Genomic DNA, 16,155 nt, shown 5'->3' on the forward strand with positions numbered 1-16,155 from the left:
TATATTGGTTTGTTGTGAAAGGTGTGATTGTTGAAAGAATTCGATGTTTAATGAGGACTCTTATTATACTCGGTAGACTGAAAGTGTACAAGGTAATAACTTGTACAATCTCAAGACTTGTCTATAATAAAAGATTCTCTAATACAATTGCTCCATCGGTTAATAAATTAATGTTTCTCTAATTTCACAGACTTGACGTGTAATTTCGTAAAACAATCATCTTTGTTTTAATTTCTTTTCTTTTGTAGGAAATTACAACAAAAATGTATGAAAGGAAAACATCTACCAAATACAATAACATGATGCGCCTGAATTAGGAAGAAACATCGGAGGACCTTGTCCACCTAAACTGCATCTCATGGAGTCGTGCAATTACCACGCATTGGCATACCTCTCTAGTTTAATGAGCCACTTCAGTGCATTATAAGTTATCTAAACTAAAATTCAATGTATTATGCACATAATCCATGTATAATAGCGCCAAGCTTTTCTACCTGTCCAAAATCAGTGTATTTTTCCTTTCTTTCTTTTTATACCTCTTTCTTCATATATCCTTTGCCACAATGTTATCAAAACTAGCATCATATCCATATCATGCTCGGAGTAAGGAACTTGATGTGTTTTAGTCTCAAATTTTAGCAATTAAAGAGAATAAGTTAGGTTTGGAGGTGTTTTATATACGTGTTTGGTTTTGATGTGCTTTTTTCAATTGCATGTGTTTTTTATGTGAAAACCTAATGACATATTCTAGGGGCAACTTTAGGATTACATGCATAAGAGGCAAAATTACTTTAACATCCCAAAGATTATTGCTTTGTCGCGAAATGTGTGATTGTTGGAGGAATTCGAGGTTTAATGAGGGATATTGTTATCATGCTTTGTTAGACCGAAAGTGTATAAGGTAGTAGATTGCACAATCTCAAAAGCTAGCTATCATGAGTGATTGCCTAATTGAGCTGCCCTATCAGTTGACCGATCATTGTTTTCATAAATCAGTGTTTCTAATTTACTCGTAATTACGTAAAAATATCGTCCTTATTGTAATTTCTTTTCTTTTGTTGGAAACAACTACATAAATGTATGAAAGGAAGACAACCACCAATTACAACAAGATGATTAGACTCAATTAGGAAGCAACCTTTAGGCCATTTTCCACCTAAACTGCATCCCATCGAGTCGTGCTCTGACAACGCATTGGTCTAGTTTAATTAGCCACTTCAGTACATTACAAGTTACCTAAACTAAAATTCAATGTATTATGCATATAATCCATGTATAATAGTGCCAAGCTTTTCTACCTGTCCAAAATCAGTGTATTTTTTTTCTCCTTTCTTTTTATAACTCTTTCTTAATATATCCTTTGCCATATTTATATCAAAACTAGTACTCTACCCATGTCACGCTTGGAGTAACAAACTTAATGTATTTTGTCTCCAATTTTAACAACTAAAGAAAATATGTTAGGAAACTGATTGCAACAATTTTTGGATAGAATAAAGGACTTTCATTGATAACATGGTCAATTACAATCATTGAGGTTAATATGGCCTCGTAAATAATCTTGCTTGATCAGAGCAAGTAAAAAAGAGTACCACCTCCTGTACATCACAAATTTCATTATTTAGGACTTCCTCCAACCAAGGTAGTCCAGCTTCCTTCCAAAACCTCGTTCTAGTTGTCCCTTGTCACTTAGTACCTTGCCAAAGGATGAGCAGCCTGGTTGCAACCACGATGTACTGTCCTCTACTTCAAAGCTTCAAATTCTGGCATCAACATAAGAATCTCATCAAAAAATGGCTCCTTCAACACTTAAATCCAATCCTGTTTTGTTCAAAGCTTGGATGACATTAGACGCATCACTCTCCAACTCCACATTTTTGTAGCCTTCTCTCAAACAAAGCTTTAATCCATGAATAGATGCTAATGCTTCAATTGCTAAAACATAAGGGTTACCTGATAAAAATTGGTGAGCTGCAAACTTGAGATGCCCCCAACTCATCTCCTTTTTTTAATTTTCTTATTTGATTTTGGCATTTTACTATAATCACATTCTAGATGCTTTTTATATGAATTAAGTTTATTTTACAACATTTATGGCAATGCAAATTTTTGGTGAAGCAGTTGAAGCTTTTGACCCAAAAAGAAGAGCCTCCATTTATGGTAGAGCAGATATGTGCTTTGAAGAGGATCCATTAGGATTAATGCCCTGCAGAGAAAAAAAGATAAACATAGAGACCAAGAAAATATAAAAACTAGTTATGGGGCGAACTCGGTACACTAACTTTACTAAAAATGGAGCCCGGCTCAGTGGAACTCTCATCATTTGTTGGCAATCAGAGAGACCAATTAGACCTAAGCATAAGGGCAGTCATTTTGGCATTGCCATCGATTATATGTACAATACCAGGCTTTACACTGAATCTCTCACTTAAGTTAAATTTCAAGTAGGATTCCATCTGAAAATGGTCACAGCTATTGGGACCCCCAACCATCCCATTTAAACTTATTCCCCATCCAACTGAATCTTTAGAGTCATCGGACACAGAAACGGCCCATTCTAAATGCCTGGGATTCAATTTCTTCATCTCAACCCAACTCCCAATCTTTGTGGTCTCGTCAATTTCAGATTCGAACATCACAGCAATGGATCCAGTTGCTGACGTGTTTCCTTGTGAGTTTGTTCTTGGGGGTGGAGCAGATGCTTCAGCCATTGTTGGAGGAGACGTATGGTGTTCTAAACTGCCTGATGGGACGGAAAGAGCTCCGTGATTGACATGTTCACCTGACGATTTAGGCATTTGGTGAAGACCAAGAAGCGAGAGTTTGGTGTTTCCGGGAAGTTGGCAGACAATTTGACCAAAAGTGCTCAAGCAGTGCCCAACTCTACCAGAACGTACTGGCACTCCCAGTCCCGAAACAGACTGAGCCAATGAAGCAACAACCACATTTGCATTTTTCACCATTATGCCAATTGCACTGCCATTATACTCATTTAGAAGAGGTGGTCCGAATGATGATCGATCAGTTAGGCCCTTTCCCTGCCAGAAAAACAATCGGATTTTCTAAAGAGACTAATTGACAAAAGTCGCAATACCAGTAACTTTCAATAAGAAAATACACAATACCAGAATATGTTGATGCGTGCAGGATCATGCTTCGTGCTAAAATAACACAGTTGCCGCAATAGAATGTGCAGCATGCCTAATTATATGGTTGACATTACTCATTTCTTTTCATGCCAGGTTGACATTTCTCATTAAAAAAGTAAAAGCGTACATGATTGCCTCAACAACAAAACTAACAATCTTACTCAATGAGATGTGGTAGCTCTAACCAATTCAAAGGAAACTAAAAGGATTATTTAATTTATTCACCAGACTCTACTTTTAATCGACTATTTCAGCCTTTAATGTCTTCAAAGCAAATAGGCACAATTATTAGGCTGACATCTATCTCATGAATTATGACATTATTGTTATGTTAAATAAGCACCTGAACACCACTCCAATACCATCATTAGGCATTCAGGGTGACATCTTTCTCTGTATGAGATTACCACCTGAGCACCATTCAAAAATCCACGAGTGCAAACAGTTCTCACCAAATCGAAAACTAAACGAAATACACAAAAACAATCCAGAGCACCATTGACATCAATCAATGCAAAGCAGACAATACCTGATGGGAAGGACTCGTAACAACCGCGAAGTCCCTGCACCGAGCTCCCACTGGAATTGCAATGGCGGACAACCAATTGCTCACATTTGCCATATAAGACACTTTAGCTAGAGAAACCTGACATTCTGAAACATCAAAACCATCATTCCTGTACTTCTGACCGGCCACAAACTCAGTCAAAAGAGCATCATGCGGTGAGGGAGATATTTCAATACTCAACCTAGAATCAAACCCAGTTCTAATCCCAGCTCTACTAAGAGCATCAGGGTATTGATGACCCCCATCATCATCATCATCATTATTATTATGCTTCCATAACAAACCCCCCAAGAAATCAGCTTCTACCTTTAAAGGGGTGTTGCCTCCTTGAAATGGGCTTCCTTTAGAAGGCCCAAACAAGGACACCATTCTCTCAACTTGGTCTTGCCTGTCCCTCAGTCTCATCAAATCTGAAAACGTCTCTCTTTGCAATCGCTTCAGTATTTCAATCTGAAAATCGAAATCATACGAAAAGCTTGTAACTTTTGACAAAGCATGCACCTTTTCCAAGTCCCATTACAATTGAAAAGCCCCAATTTGGAGTATTTGCGGTAAAAATCAAGGAGGGGATTTTAGAGGGTTACCGGATTCCGGCAATTTGCACGGCGGTGGATGAGGTTGTCGAAAAACTCTTGGGTCGATTTCGTGAAACCTTGTATGGACTCCATTTGAGAGAGCCAGAGAGAGTGTTTGGATTTCAAAGTTGAGACAGAGAGAGCGGCAAAGATTGATGCTCCGCTCGCTTTCTTCTATGTTCTTTTCTTGTGTTTGAGTTCATTGCAATTTCAATTTTCCGGCCCGGGCCAAATGATGCGTTTTGAGACCCGTCAAGCCCAGCCCAAACTATGGTAATCAAGAGAAGAAAAAATCACCACCTTGTTCTTTTGTGATTAAGGTGAAAAATGTTGTCTCATGTGTTAGATGAACGACAGAAAAGAAAAAAAAAAAACCATTAGGTGTTTTCTAGCCTACAACGATCAAAATGTATGAGACTTTGGAATCGATATTCTTTAATTAGCGTATATAACGATCAAAATGTACGTAATTCTATAATCATGTTTTAAATGAGGGTTGATACATGCATTAGGGTTTAGAGTTTATCATGTTTTAACTTACCTAATTTAGTTTATGAGATACCATAAGACATTACACGTCTTAACTCTTAATTTTGGTGTGAGTATGAACATGCATATTTTTCTTGGCATAATCAGCATGACTCGTTCATTTCATCTGACTGATAATATATGCATGACTTGTATGTTAAAATAATGCATAACTTATGTCATTCAATTCAATTCACAGATACTTGATAATACATCAATGAATTAATAGCTATCAGGTATTGTAGAACGAAGATTTCTTACAAGTTATGTCTTGTAACTTTTACCTATAGATAATATTAGTTGTGAGTGAGATGGTTGGATCGATAGAGAACTATTACAATTCATTTGGGAGATTGGAGAAAGCTAAATCAAATAAAGTTTATAAACATATTTTGGGTTATCACTGTCTTTCAATTTTATCAAATTTGCTCAAAAAAAAAAATGTTACTATGATTACATAGAGGAAGAAGATGCACTTATAAAGAAGAAATGTATGCAAGATTTAAAAAATAAGATGGTGCAAAATTAGAAAAGAATATCGAAATTTTTGGTCTGATAAAAATTGATTGCATCAACGTGAGGTTGAATACACCGCTTTTAATTAGAACACAGAGATCTTTTACATTGTATTTAATGAATCTTCTTTGCTTCAAATAAACTGGATTTGCAGCTATTCCCTGAATCAATTTAAGATTATCTCTAGTTATTAGTACGTAGATGATAATGAGACATCATATCGAGTTTTGACTTGTTCCTCAAGCTAGGCTGGATTATTCTCTACTTAATCAAATCATATTCTTTGTAATAGTAAGACAACAAATATAAGGAGCTCGATCGAGGCAGGGCTTGGAAGCCATCTTAATAGTTAATGCATGCTTGTATATTAATCAAAACAACAATTATTCTTTCTAAATCTATACACTAATAATAAAAACAAAAATCGAATTTGTTTAAATATTATAAGGACTATAAGGTAATGGCCCTCATGGTGATCCTCGTACATATCCCATTATCGAATATTGCATGCATATATTTCAGGATCTACAGTGAATATTATTCCCGGTTTCGCTTTGGTGAAGATAGATGTTGACGCGCGCATTCAACTATATTTAGTAACTAATTATAAGACGAACTAAATCTACGATGAGCTGGACTTGTGGATAATCAAAAATCTCAGAGGATTTTATTTTATTTTTTTTCATAGAAATAAATCTCCCAGGATCGATATCTGAAAGGATTAACACAATGGAAGATCACCACCCTCTTTCCGACGATAATGTATATATGTTCATAATGAAGCAAAGATAATATCATATCACAAACACCTAAAAATAAGACGAAATATCGGTATTACTTTGATTCCTTGCCTAATTTTATATCTCTTGTGTGACTATATATGCTCGGCAATATTTTTGCTCTCTGCAATAGAATTCATCCAACTCCCTTCTTGTGTTCTTGATTCCTGTGTGGTTAAGTTGAGAGATCGAAGAATGTCTGCAGTAAGAATGGGGTTAAATGGGGATGAAAAGCCTCATGTTTTGGCTGTTGATGATAGCGTTTTGGACCGTAAAATCATCGAGAGGTTACTCACCAATTCTTCATGCAAAGGTATATCCTACTATCTTATCGATCATCCACATACCCTTTTTTGCATGAGTGTGTTTTCTTGTGTTCATGTTTGAGTTGCGAATGTGTCTAGCTTGTTGATTCTCGGCTTTAACTATAAGTTATATCCATTGTAATTCTCTGTTTTTTTTTTTTTTAATAACCAAATTCACTTCTAAACTCTCTCTCTCTCTCTCTCTCATTCATATATCTCAAATATACCCTCATTGTTGGTTCTTCTAAATCAATTGCTAGTTCTAATGTGTGGGTGACTGTCTATATATATGACTTTGATATTTGCCATATTAGAAGATTAACTTCAGAATATTTGGCTTCCTCTTATGTATGCCAGTGACTACAGCGGAGGATGCACATGGAGCACTGGAGCTGTTGGGTTTGGCAGATGGGCAACAGAACTTCTCTAACACCGTAAGTGGCGGCTATTTCAACTCTGCAATTTTTTTGTGTCGAAATTGTTTATCAGCCACTGTGGGATTCAATCAATTTATGTACTGATCTGCTTGCAGGTTTCCGACGTTAACATGATAATCACTGATTACTGCATGCCAGGAATGACAGGGTACGAGCTACTAAAAAAAATAAAGGTACCCTAAAATTCATGATTGATGGATGTGTGTGTATGTCTATATAATATATATATATATATATATATATCTATACTATTATTAAGAGGAGGTTTTGTTAGCCAAAATCAAAAATTTTGACAGAAATGACCTTAAGAGATTAAAATACTTTGAGAATTAATTAAATCACAAAGGCTATTACGACAATTACAAATTATATTTTTATTAATAAAAAAAAAATCCCACAACTCACTAACTTCTCTCTGCAATAACCGTTTTCTTCCATTATCTTTTCTTTTTTATTTTCTAAAAAAAAAAAAAAATTACTTGCACATCATGTGTGGAGCAAGGTTAGTTATTAAGAGAAAACTGAAAATTTTGACAAATATAACCCTCTAATATTAAAAAACTTTAGAAACTGAAATAACCAACAGGGACAATAATGTCAATTTAAAAAAATAAAAAGAAATTAAATTCCTTAAAATAAAATAAATAGTAGTTATTGTTATAGAAAACTGTTTTAGTTAAGAAACTGTCAACTTCCTTATCACAAAAAAAAAAAAAAAAAACATCCACACACTGAGTGTGGGCACATGCTAGTATATATATGCCTTTTTAATTAGTGATTGATCATCTAGTCCTAAACTATTCCCCATCTAAACAGGAATCACCAACAGCGAAGGAGATACCAGTAGTTGTTGTATCATCTGAGAACATACAGACACGAATTGAAAAGTAAGTTTACTTGCACTAGTCTTCTTTCTTTGAAAGTTCGAAGATATTTAGCAGTTCATTGATCCCTTACTTTTCTTGACATGAATAGGTGCCTTGAGGAAGGTGCTGAAGAGTTCTTACTGAAGCCTCTCCGACAGTCGGATGTTAAAAGATTGAGATGCCATCTAACAAAGGATGGAAACCCTACTGATGAGGGGATGCTCTGTGTGGGAAGATGATTCTAATTTCATATGAATTCCAAGGTTATACAAGGAAAAAGATAGCAGACAGCTAACAGTCATATTGATACTTCAAACCTTACTTGATTCATTGTAACCCCTTTTTGTTTTGTTTGAACTCCTATTTTCATCAGATGATCCAGTTTCTTTATTTAATTTGTATACAGTAGAAAGAACTCAAGATTACTTTGTGCTCCTTTGTGTTACTCTTGTAACGAATATTAGATAGCATTTTCAGTAGCACCAAGAGTTCCAAATTAGTGCAGATTTCTAGATCTGCCGGCAGTTTCTAATTCACCTATTGATTACACATCATATGACATTAACAAGGAGAATTCTTACATCCATAATCCATTAGACATGCCGAAGATGCTATATTTTCTTCATGCTATTCTGTGCAGCTGCGTCCTTCAATACCTTCTGCACACAAAGAAACTGAAGAACATAGCTCTGAAGCATCAGAACCTGAGAAGATGAGTCAACGAATTCACTTTGCTGTTTACTTTCATTCTTTCTTTCCTGAGGCTCAGAATCTTCCATCTCTGTATTAGCAAATGAATGAATCATAGTGATCAGAAATTTGAAAACTAAACAATCATTTCCCACAGAACCTAACATGTACATACCTTTGTTCCGACTTCGACATGGAAGAGGAATTTCAGAGTGATGGGATTCTCTGGCCACAATACAAACCTCTCAGTCTGAAATACAGATAGTGGAAAGCAGAAAAAGCTTAAACGAACTATTTTATGTTTGTGCAACTTACTCTTTTTCATCCACTGTGTTTTGAATTTTATCTGGACTCTTCAAAAACGATGATGCCTCCTCAGTATGGTCAGGCATATAGGTTGCTTTTATACTTCCCTCATTTTGTCCTGAATCTGCATCCTTTGCTTTCTTGCATTCACTGTACTTGTTCTTTGATCGTAAAGCACTTGCTGCATCTACACTTTCTGTGAGCAAGTTGTTCAGAATAGCATTTTCTTCCTCCAGTCTAGATTTTTCTTTGGGCTGGAATTTCACTTTTCCCTCCTCGGCCTTGCTAAAACTTTCTTGTGCTGACAAATCAGGAGATGGGGTCTGATCATGTGAACATGGATAAAGATTTGGTTTTGTTGGTCCACACCCAATGTTAGAGGTTACAGGAGGAGAGTCATGAAATGAAAATTTCTGAGAGATAAAACTGCCTGAAGGTGAACTTGCAACAGGTTCACAGTGTTCTGAAGGTCTGGCATCCGCATGTAATTCTGGGCAATCGAATGCACTGAAAGGATCTCGAGACAAAGGCTTAGAGCCTGCTGATGGACAGGAATTTTGATGGAAAGAACTGGAACCCGAATTTATATCAACTGACATGTATCTTTCCTCAGACCTCCAATTGCTGTTTGGGGTTGACTTTTCGTGGAAAGGAGTGTTTGAGTGGTGGGAGGGTTTAAACTTTGATGATTTTGACATATTTGTACATCTCCCTGATCCATGTGCAATATTCTTCTGTTGAAAAAAATCCCTGCTTCTGTCTTGTGTCCTTTCCATAGAAGTTATGTCCACATGATATTTATGTTCAGGGTCGGCATATGAATTGCCATGTCTTCTCTTACTGTGTTTTCTGGTTGACTTTGGCAGCGAATCATCAGTTGCATTGACCCTTACTGATATTAAATTATGGCAACAAGAGAAGTTTCGGTTTAATGAAATAAGATATGAAGTTGGCAATACCAGAAACTAATACTAAATTATCTAATATTTTCAAGCAATAGATATACCTGCACTTGATGAGCATGACTCTTCACTGCCAAAAGACACAGAAGGAAAATGATACATATGAGTCAACCATAGAGGTGGGGTAAAAAAAATCAATTTGAAACAAAACAAAGTCATAGCCTCTCAATACCTCAGTAGGCTCGCATTATCCCTGTCATATTCAGTTGCAAAGCAAGACCAATCAGGTCGGCTGGCTACACCTCCAAAATCAAATTTCCTTCGAGTATGCTCACTGTATATCACCAAGACACAACTCTTGAGTGTGTGTAGATTGATGATAGAAAGCAAGCTAAGTCAGTAGGCATACCTTGCCCCGGTGGAAAATATAAAATCAAGGTCATTCTCTAATACTTGGTGCTTCGAGTATGAAGGTGACTCTGATTAGAGAGAAAAGAGAGGAACATCAAAATAAAAACCAGCAAAGCAAAGCCATAGATAAAGCAAAAAATTCCATTCTGTATAGAAGTACGATATCAAAATTTTTAAAATTATCATTAGGGTCACAAATTAATCCTACCATGCAATGCAGATAGACCAGTTAAAAGTCGCTTGAGGTAAGATTTAAAAACTATGCCTTCTAGAACCCTAAAATTATATGCTTATTGGCAAACATATTACAGCTTATAATTCTTCAGGCACAGTTCAAGTGAGAGTTTAAGACAGAGAGCACCTAAGATGTTGAACTTGTCTGTTATGCTTGAACAAAACCTGTACAGATGCCATAAATTAGCAAGAAGAGACAGTATAATATATTTAAACTAGAATAAGAGAGGTAAACATTTAATGAATACCTCGTTGGGGAAAAGGGTTCTTCAAAAGGGAAATCTGACATCCCATACTCTCCATGCATCATATTATCAACAGATCTACGGTTCACTTCACTTGGCCTCCTCAATGATAAATCATGTTCCCATTCATTAAAAGAGTGTTCCTCAAGGTAGTTATACCTACCTGGTATATATATATAAAACAAGTCATATCAGCCTATATTTGACACCTTTTAGAAGGAAATAACCAGAAGTAGAATAAGAGTGGAGACAATTACTTTACCATCCCATCTGTCTTTGTTGCTGTTTTCAATATCGTCAGATATTCTTCTGCCTCCATAATAGGTTTCAAATTTACTATCATGACCATCACATTGTGTGCAATTTCTGAAAGTGGAGAATGTCTTCTTTGGATTACTGAATGAATCCATTAAATCCTCAGAGAACTCTAAATCATTGCTACTAAGGGGCATAGTGACATCTTGCATTACTGTGTCCTGCATTTAGCAATACATTAATAAGCCTCTATGTCACAATCTTAATGAAAACAGCAGCAGAAGATTAAACAAATTGAAGCAGCATTCTGATGCATAATATACAAAAAAAATATTGAAGCAGCATGAACCATTCTATATGAGAAAAAGTTCTAACAAGATAACAACTAGCCCTTTTAACAAGAAAACTTTTTAATGGAACATGTATAGGATAAGATCAATATACAGGAAGATACACATATATCATGTCAAATATGCCACCTAAGAATTAATCATAACTCTAACCATTTCAATTTCAATATCATCCAGATGCTTCAAGTTCTTGAATGAGTTTACTTTCCTTGCACCGTGCAATGGTGTGGAGCAATCATAGGAGAAGGTCCTATAATCATAACAAATTTAAGCCATCATACAGATATAGTTAGAATCTTCTATTCAAACCTAGAGTGCTTACTTCAATACCAAGGTAGCAGCACAGTTTTAGTATTTAAGTCAAACCTGACCTTGAAATTTCACCCATTTCATGGTAAACAAGAAATACTTTAATACTAGAAATGTAGTAATCTGGGTTGCAACAACCTTAGCTTCTCAAAAGTTATTTTATTTCTTTAAAGAGATAAAATAAAAAATAAAATAAAATAAAATAAATGAGAAGAGCTGACAAACAATGTTTAGAAATAGTTACCTTCCAGGTTGTTTTGGTGAATGGACCGGTGTTTCCATTCCCACTTTTCCCAAACCTGATAGGTAAGAATGAGCAGTCAAGAATTTTATCAATGTTAAAGTGAAAAGTTAGTAGATCTCATGGACGCCAAAGCCTAACTAAGAACACGTAGAAGTTACATCATGTCAATAGCTTGACAAACAATCATACAAACATCTTCATTTCTATTCTTTTCTTTGACAAATAAAGCAGAGCAAGCTATGACAGCTCTGAACTAAGAATGATGCATGTAAATACATCACATGTAAAGCTAACATAAGAAGAAAAAATAGCTGCATTGCTACTGATGGGATTAAACCTATTAATCCCAACCCGTTTTCCACCCCGTCATCACTGGGTGTAGCCTGAGATCTTCATTGCTACTTGTGCTCAAAACAAGCAGTACTGATACCTAGACAAATTTAAGACTTCCTCCATTTTTTAGCTTATTGATTGTTCATCTTACTTCCAGAGAATTGGAAATAGACTTAAACCTTCCATTTATATCAAGCTTTCAGTGAAAACCACAAAATTTGACCAAATCGATGGTGAAAAGTAGTTTGTGTTGTATATATGAGTAAGAAATAAAAAAACGCAGCTGAATTGAACTGAGAGAATCATACCTTCAACTGAAAATGCAACGTGAGCTTCATGGACTGGACTTCCTTCTACATAGTCATCCTCCAATCCATCATTGCAGAAAAAATCAAGCACACAAGACTCTGAAACTGAAGGGGAACAAGTTTGCAACTAACTTACTCAGGGATATATATAACGACCTATAATGACAAGGAAGAAAGTGACTTTCAACGCACTATGACCAAAGTTCCATGACAGCTTCACTCTTTTGGTACGACAAAACATAAGAAAGTCCAAGACTACTTTCAATACATTTCTACTTACGCTGCTCAACAGGTGTCCTTGAGTTATGTGGTTTAGAATACATTTCATTGAAAGACTTTCTGTGATTATCAGGAGCAGTAGCGATAGCCCTGGTATGAAAAAAATACATCAGCTCTCCACAGAAGAGGATGAAGTCTAGCAAAGCAATCATGCACAGACACATTACTCACTTTTTTGGAGATGCAACCTCTGAATGGAAGCCTGATTCAACTCCTGTTTCAGCATTTAACAAATAATTCGTTAAAACAGCTTGTTCCACTTAATTAATACAGAAGTATAGGGTCAGATAATAGAAGCTAGGTGAGGGGAGGCATAAAAAGTTAAGAAGATGAAGTAGAAAGCATACTTGCTTTGTTAAATTTAACAGAAGTGGGAGGAGCAACCATCTTTGAAGCAATTCTTAGTGGATCCTCTGAAAGATCATACTTCACTCTTGAAGCATTGACTTCTATATCTTCCCTTCCTTATATGATTGTAAAAGTAGGAAAGGGAGGAAAAGAATAACAATTGTTAAAAAGATAAATTGGAGGAAAGATTAAAGAGAAAAGATAGATTGATAGAATGACAGTGTCAGACAAAATGCAAAAACTTATTGGTTTATTCAAGAAGTAAAGTTGTGCGGAAGTCAGGACTTGTTGGTCACAATATCATAGCTAAGACTGAAGTTCAACCAATTTTAGTTGGAGTGCCATAACACTGCTTATCCTCAAACTTAGGACTTATGAGTTCTGAGTCCCTGACAATCTTTTACATTTCAATAAAAATGTACATCATAGATCCACCGATAATATATCTGATCCCCACTTGAATGACAATAATTATGATTCACATTATCTGATAATTTGAACTCTCATAAGTCATAACTCTCCACATAACAGCAGATAAATGAAAAATGCTCTTAATGACTTGCAGAATTTTGTTAAAATCTTACCATTGGGGCAAGCAGATTTCTGTTCTTGGGAGACTTTCGACAAGTTGAGTAAACTGAGAATATCCAATGACTGATGTTCTTTGTCATGCTTCCCAGCTGTTTGTATATTATATGCATAGCTCTCTATCCCATTTGTTTGCTGCTGATGCTGTTGTTGTCGCCTTCTTTGTTCAAAATATTGTTTTTGCCTTTACACAAAAAGAAGGGTCAGTACATGTACTACTAAATCTCTACGACATATAAGCTTTAACCATCATTCCAATGTTCAACAGCATTATTCTTCAAGGAACGGAAATTTACTTAAAATGCACCAAATATGTATGTCTCTCAGTAGCAAGATTTTGCAACATAACCATTTGGTATTATACCAATATACTAATTAGACCTCTGTGCTGTAAGTTTGCTTTTCACTGCATAATTAAAAAAAACTTCTGCTAATAAAGATGAGTACTGGGATAAAAATAAAGAAGGTTTCTGTACCTGTTCAGTGTAGACTTCCTCGACTGAAGATTCCCAAGTGCAATCAAGATGTATTATGTATAAAACAAATGTTAACATGTCAGAACATAATATCAGTATCATTCTTTCTAAATCAAGCCTACGCTACAACCAAGATACTGGTTAAAACAAAGAATTGGAAGTCTTTCGAGAATTTCAGCGCTATAAACTTGTAACGGAAGATTTAAGTAAAACAACTGCTATAGTTGAACCTCGAAAGCTACAGAAGTCACAACCGGTTCATATGATAACTGTAAGTGGAAATGACACTTACAGTATTCACTTTCCTCCTTGAACCTCCCATCCATTGCAACATTGTTGAAGATACAATCTTAAAGTTCACTCCCAAGGAATTAAAATTGAACACTGATCAATTTCTGAAGCACCATTCGTTCATTTGCAAAAAGTACCAAAAGTGATCAGTTTCAAAAACCGAAATGAATACAGTAATCGTGAAATGGAGCCAATCAAGGACCAAAATGCACACAAAATACAGAAACCTAACAACTTCCGCATGAAATCTGAAAGAGAACGCTTGCTAAATCGAGCTAGGGTTTAATCACTTCAGCTTCCAGAGCTTACCAACCTCAAAAACCTAGAATCGAGAAAGAGGAACAGAATCACAGAGCGAGGAGTTGAAAATTGAACTAGAGCTAAAAATCAAAGAGACTCGCGCATCAATTTTCGTTGTGTAGCAGGACATCAATTACCTGTGAAATTAGAAACTGGTTGAAGAGCACCGACTCAGTGATTCGGTACCACTCGGAGGCTTGGTTTTCTGATCCGGAGAGAGAGTGACGGCGGCGGTGATGATGATGATGAGGACGGCGGCGATGACGACACGTAGATAAGAAGAAGGGCGAAAGCGAAGTAGCGTGGAGTGGTTTTGCGGTTCAGATTGAACATGGAGATATGAAGAAGAAGAAGAGGCAGGGCTTTTGGAATTTTGGTTTTGGCTCCGGTTCATATAGTTTTGCCGCATTTCAGAAATTTAATTTGGCGCGTTATTAGTGAAATAACGGATATCTAAGGGATTTTGAGGCCTAGAAATGGTGCCTGACCCGAGCCCAAACCCATTTATCAGGGCTTGAGCATTACATGTTGGGTATTGTAGAGAGCCCAGGACTTGGGAGATCAAGGGATTCACTTTTTATTTAAAAAATAAAATAAAATATAACAACGCATAGAGCAGTAGAATCATCATTTCAAAAAAAGAAGAAAAAAAGAAGAGAGTAGTAGAATCATAACAGGTCAATTAAGTGGTACTCATTTGTGTAAAACTGTTGTTAGATTCAAATATAATTTTTCACTATTTATTCTAAATCTCGAACGACAGTTGAGCGATCGTCTAAAGGGAACTGCGGAGTAGTACTTTGAGAGTGAGCGATTTACAATAGGACATTTGAACTTATGATCTTAGTAATCGATTAATCGGTGATGGACTAATGGTGTCGGCGATTAGTAAGTGGTGGCTAAGGTTGTCAATCGACTGTTGTTGTCAAGGAGTGTAATCAAGGTTTCAATCAATCAAGCATTTATTGGGGAGGTGATTAGTTTATTTCTTGGGTTATTAGTTAGTTGATATGGTCATTAGTTGACTAGTCAGTCTGCTGGTTTAGTGATCAGATCACTGGTTATGTTTGCTTGTCCATTGGTGGTGTTGTTGATCTGCACTATTGTTCAAAGGTGAAGAAAGGAGAAATTGGTTAGGATTGTTTTGTGAGCAAGTGGTTATGTTTTTTTTGAGAGAATAAATAATCTATTAATAACCAAACAGGTTACAAAGTTCCAGACCTTCAACGAGAGGGACTTACATGAGCTAAAAAAGTTTAACCCCACCCAAATTAACCTATAACCAGACCTATGTATAACGATACAACCCCGCCACCAACATTAAGATGAACTGTTTCCACTCGTTCAGACATTGCGTCCCAAAACAGCCAGACCACGTGTAAGGGTGATTCACCATCAAGTGGTTAAGTTTGTACATAACTGAGGACAAATTAATTGAATATTAAAACATGATTTTTTTTTTTTTAAAGACTAAAACATGACTTTTTTTGTTTGTCATGAATTTTGACAAGAAAAAAAAAAGTAAAAGAAAACCGCCATGTAAATAGTGAGTGCTGGGCCTCT

General features: G+C 36.0%; 3 protein-coding genes across 3 annotated transcripts; 1 reads left to right on the top strand and 2 right to left on the bottom strand.

Annotated features, from left to right (window-relative positions):
• Positions 1–1,523: 1,523 nt before the first annotated feature.
• On the bottom strand, positions 1,524–4,558 carry LOC112202781. The gene is made up of 3 exons (XM_024343786.2): positions 4,302–4,558; positions 3,679–4,167; positions 1,524–3,038 (listed from the first exon to the last, which is right to left on the bottom strand). The coding sequence occupies exons 1-3, from the start codon at positions 4,383–4,385 to the stop codon at positions 2,334–2,336; spliced, it is 1,278 nt and encodes a 425-aa protein (XP_024199554.1). The 5' UTR covers positions 4,386–4,558; the 3' UTR covers positions 1,524–2,333.
• Positions 4,559–6,325: 1,767 nt separating this feature from the next.
• LOC112202783 (two-component response regulator ARR17) lies at positions 6,326–7,995 on the top strand. The gene is made up of 5 exons (XM_024343788.2): positions 6,326–6,428; positions 6,778–6,854; positions 6,953–7,030; positions 7,674–7,744; positions 7,833–7,995. Exons 1-5 carry the CDS (start codon positions 6,326–6,328, stop codon positions 7,960–7,962), a joined length of 459 nt encoding a protein of 152 aa, XP_024199556.2. The 3' UTR covers positions 7,963–7,995.
• On the bottom strand, positions 7,981–14,961 carry LOC112164166. The gene is made up of 20 exons (XM_024300397.2): positions 14,730–14,961; positions 14,520–14,614; positions 14,294–14,396; positions 14,002–14,024; positions 13,522–13,709; positions 12,937–13,053; positions 12,761–12,803; positions 12,591–12,679; positions 12,311–12,415; positions 11,670–11,724; positions 11,270–11,366; positions 10,774–10,987; positions 10,515–10,674; positions 10,394–10,431; positions 10,031–10,100; positions 9,854–9,955; positions 9,726–9,751; positions 8,729–9,611; positions 8,589–8,638; positions 7,981–8,504 (listed from the first exon to the last, which is right to left on the bottom strand). Exons 3-20 carry the CDS (start codon positions 14,333–14,335, stop codon positions 8,335–8,337), a joined length of 2,472 nt encoding a protein of 823 aa, XP_024156165.2. The 5' UTR covers positions 14,336–14,396; positions 14,520–14,614; positions 14,730–14,961; the 3' UTR covers positions 7,981–8,334.
• Between the last annotated feature and the right edge of the window lie 1,194 nt (positions 14,962–16,155).

The sequence above is a fragment of the Rosa chinensis genome, chromosome 5 (genome assembly GCF_002994745.2).
Source record: "Rosa chinensis cultivar Old Blush chromosome 5, RchiOBHm-V2, whole genome shotgun sequence".
NCBI lineage: Eukaryota > Viridiplantae > Streptophyta > Magnoliopsida > Rosales > Rosaceae > Rosa > Rosa chinensis.

What these genes read in the sequence shown, in the direction of transcription:
- LOC112164166 (XM_024300397.2), bottom strand. Translation starts at nt 14,335, where the DNA reads ATGTTGCAATGGATGGGAGGTTCAAGGAGGAAAGTGAATACT. An exon ending in ATATTTTCCACCGGGGCAAG is followed by an intron (nt 9,956 to 10,030) that starts GTATGCCTACTG and finishes GGTGATATACAG; the next exon opens with TGAGCATACTCGAAGGAAAT. An exon ending in GTCATGCTCATCAAGTGCAG is followed by an intron (nt 9,612 to 9,725) that starts GTATATCTATTG and finishes ATTTAATATCAG; the next exon opens with TAAGGGTCAATGCAACTGAT.
- LOC112202783 (XM_024343788.2), top strand. Translation starts at nt 6,326, where the DNA reads ATGGGGTTAAATGGGGATGAAAAGCCTCATGTTTTGGCTGTTGATGAT. An exon ending in CACCAATTCTTCATGCAAAG is followed by an intron (nt 6,429 to 6,777) that starts GTATATCCTACT and finishes TATGTATGCCAG; the next exon opens with TGACTACAGCGGAGGATGCA. An exon ending in AGCTACTAAAAAAAATAAAG is followed by an intron (nt 7,031 to 7,673) that starts GTACCCTAAAAT and finishes CCATCTAAACAG; the next exon opens with GAATCACCAACAGCGAAGGA.
- LOC112202781 (XM_024343786.2), bottom strand. Translation starts at nt 4,385, where the DNA reads ATGGAGTCCATACAAGGTTTCACGAAATCGACCCAAGAGTTTTTCGAC. An exon ending in GTGCAAATTGCCGGAATCCG is followed by an intron (nt 4,168 to 4,301) that starts GTAACCCTCTAA and finishes TTCGATTTTCAG; the next exon opens with ATTGAAATACTGAAGCGATT. An exon ending in TTACGAGTCCTTCCCATCAG is followed by an intron (nt 3,039 to 3,678) that starts GTATTGTCTGCT and finishes TTTTTCTGGCAG; the next exon opens with GGAAAGGGCCTAACTGATCG.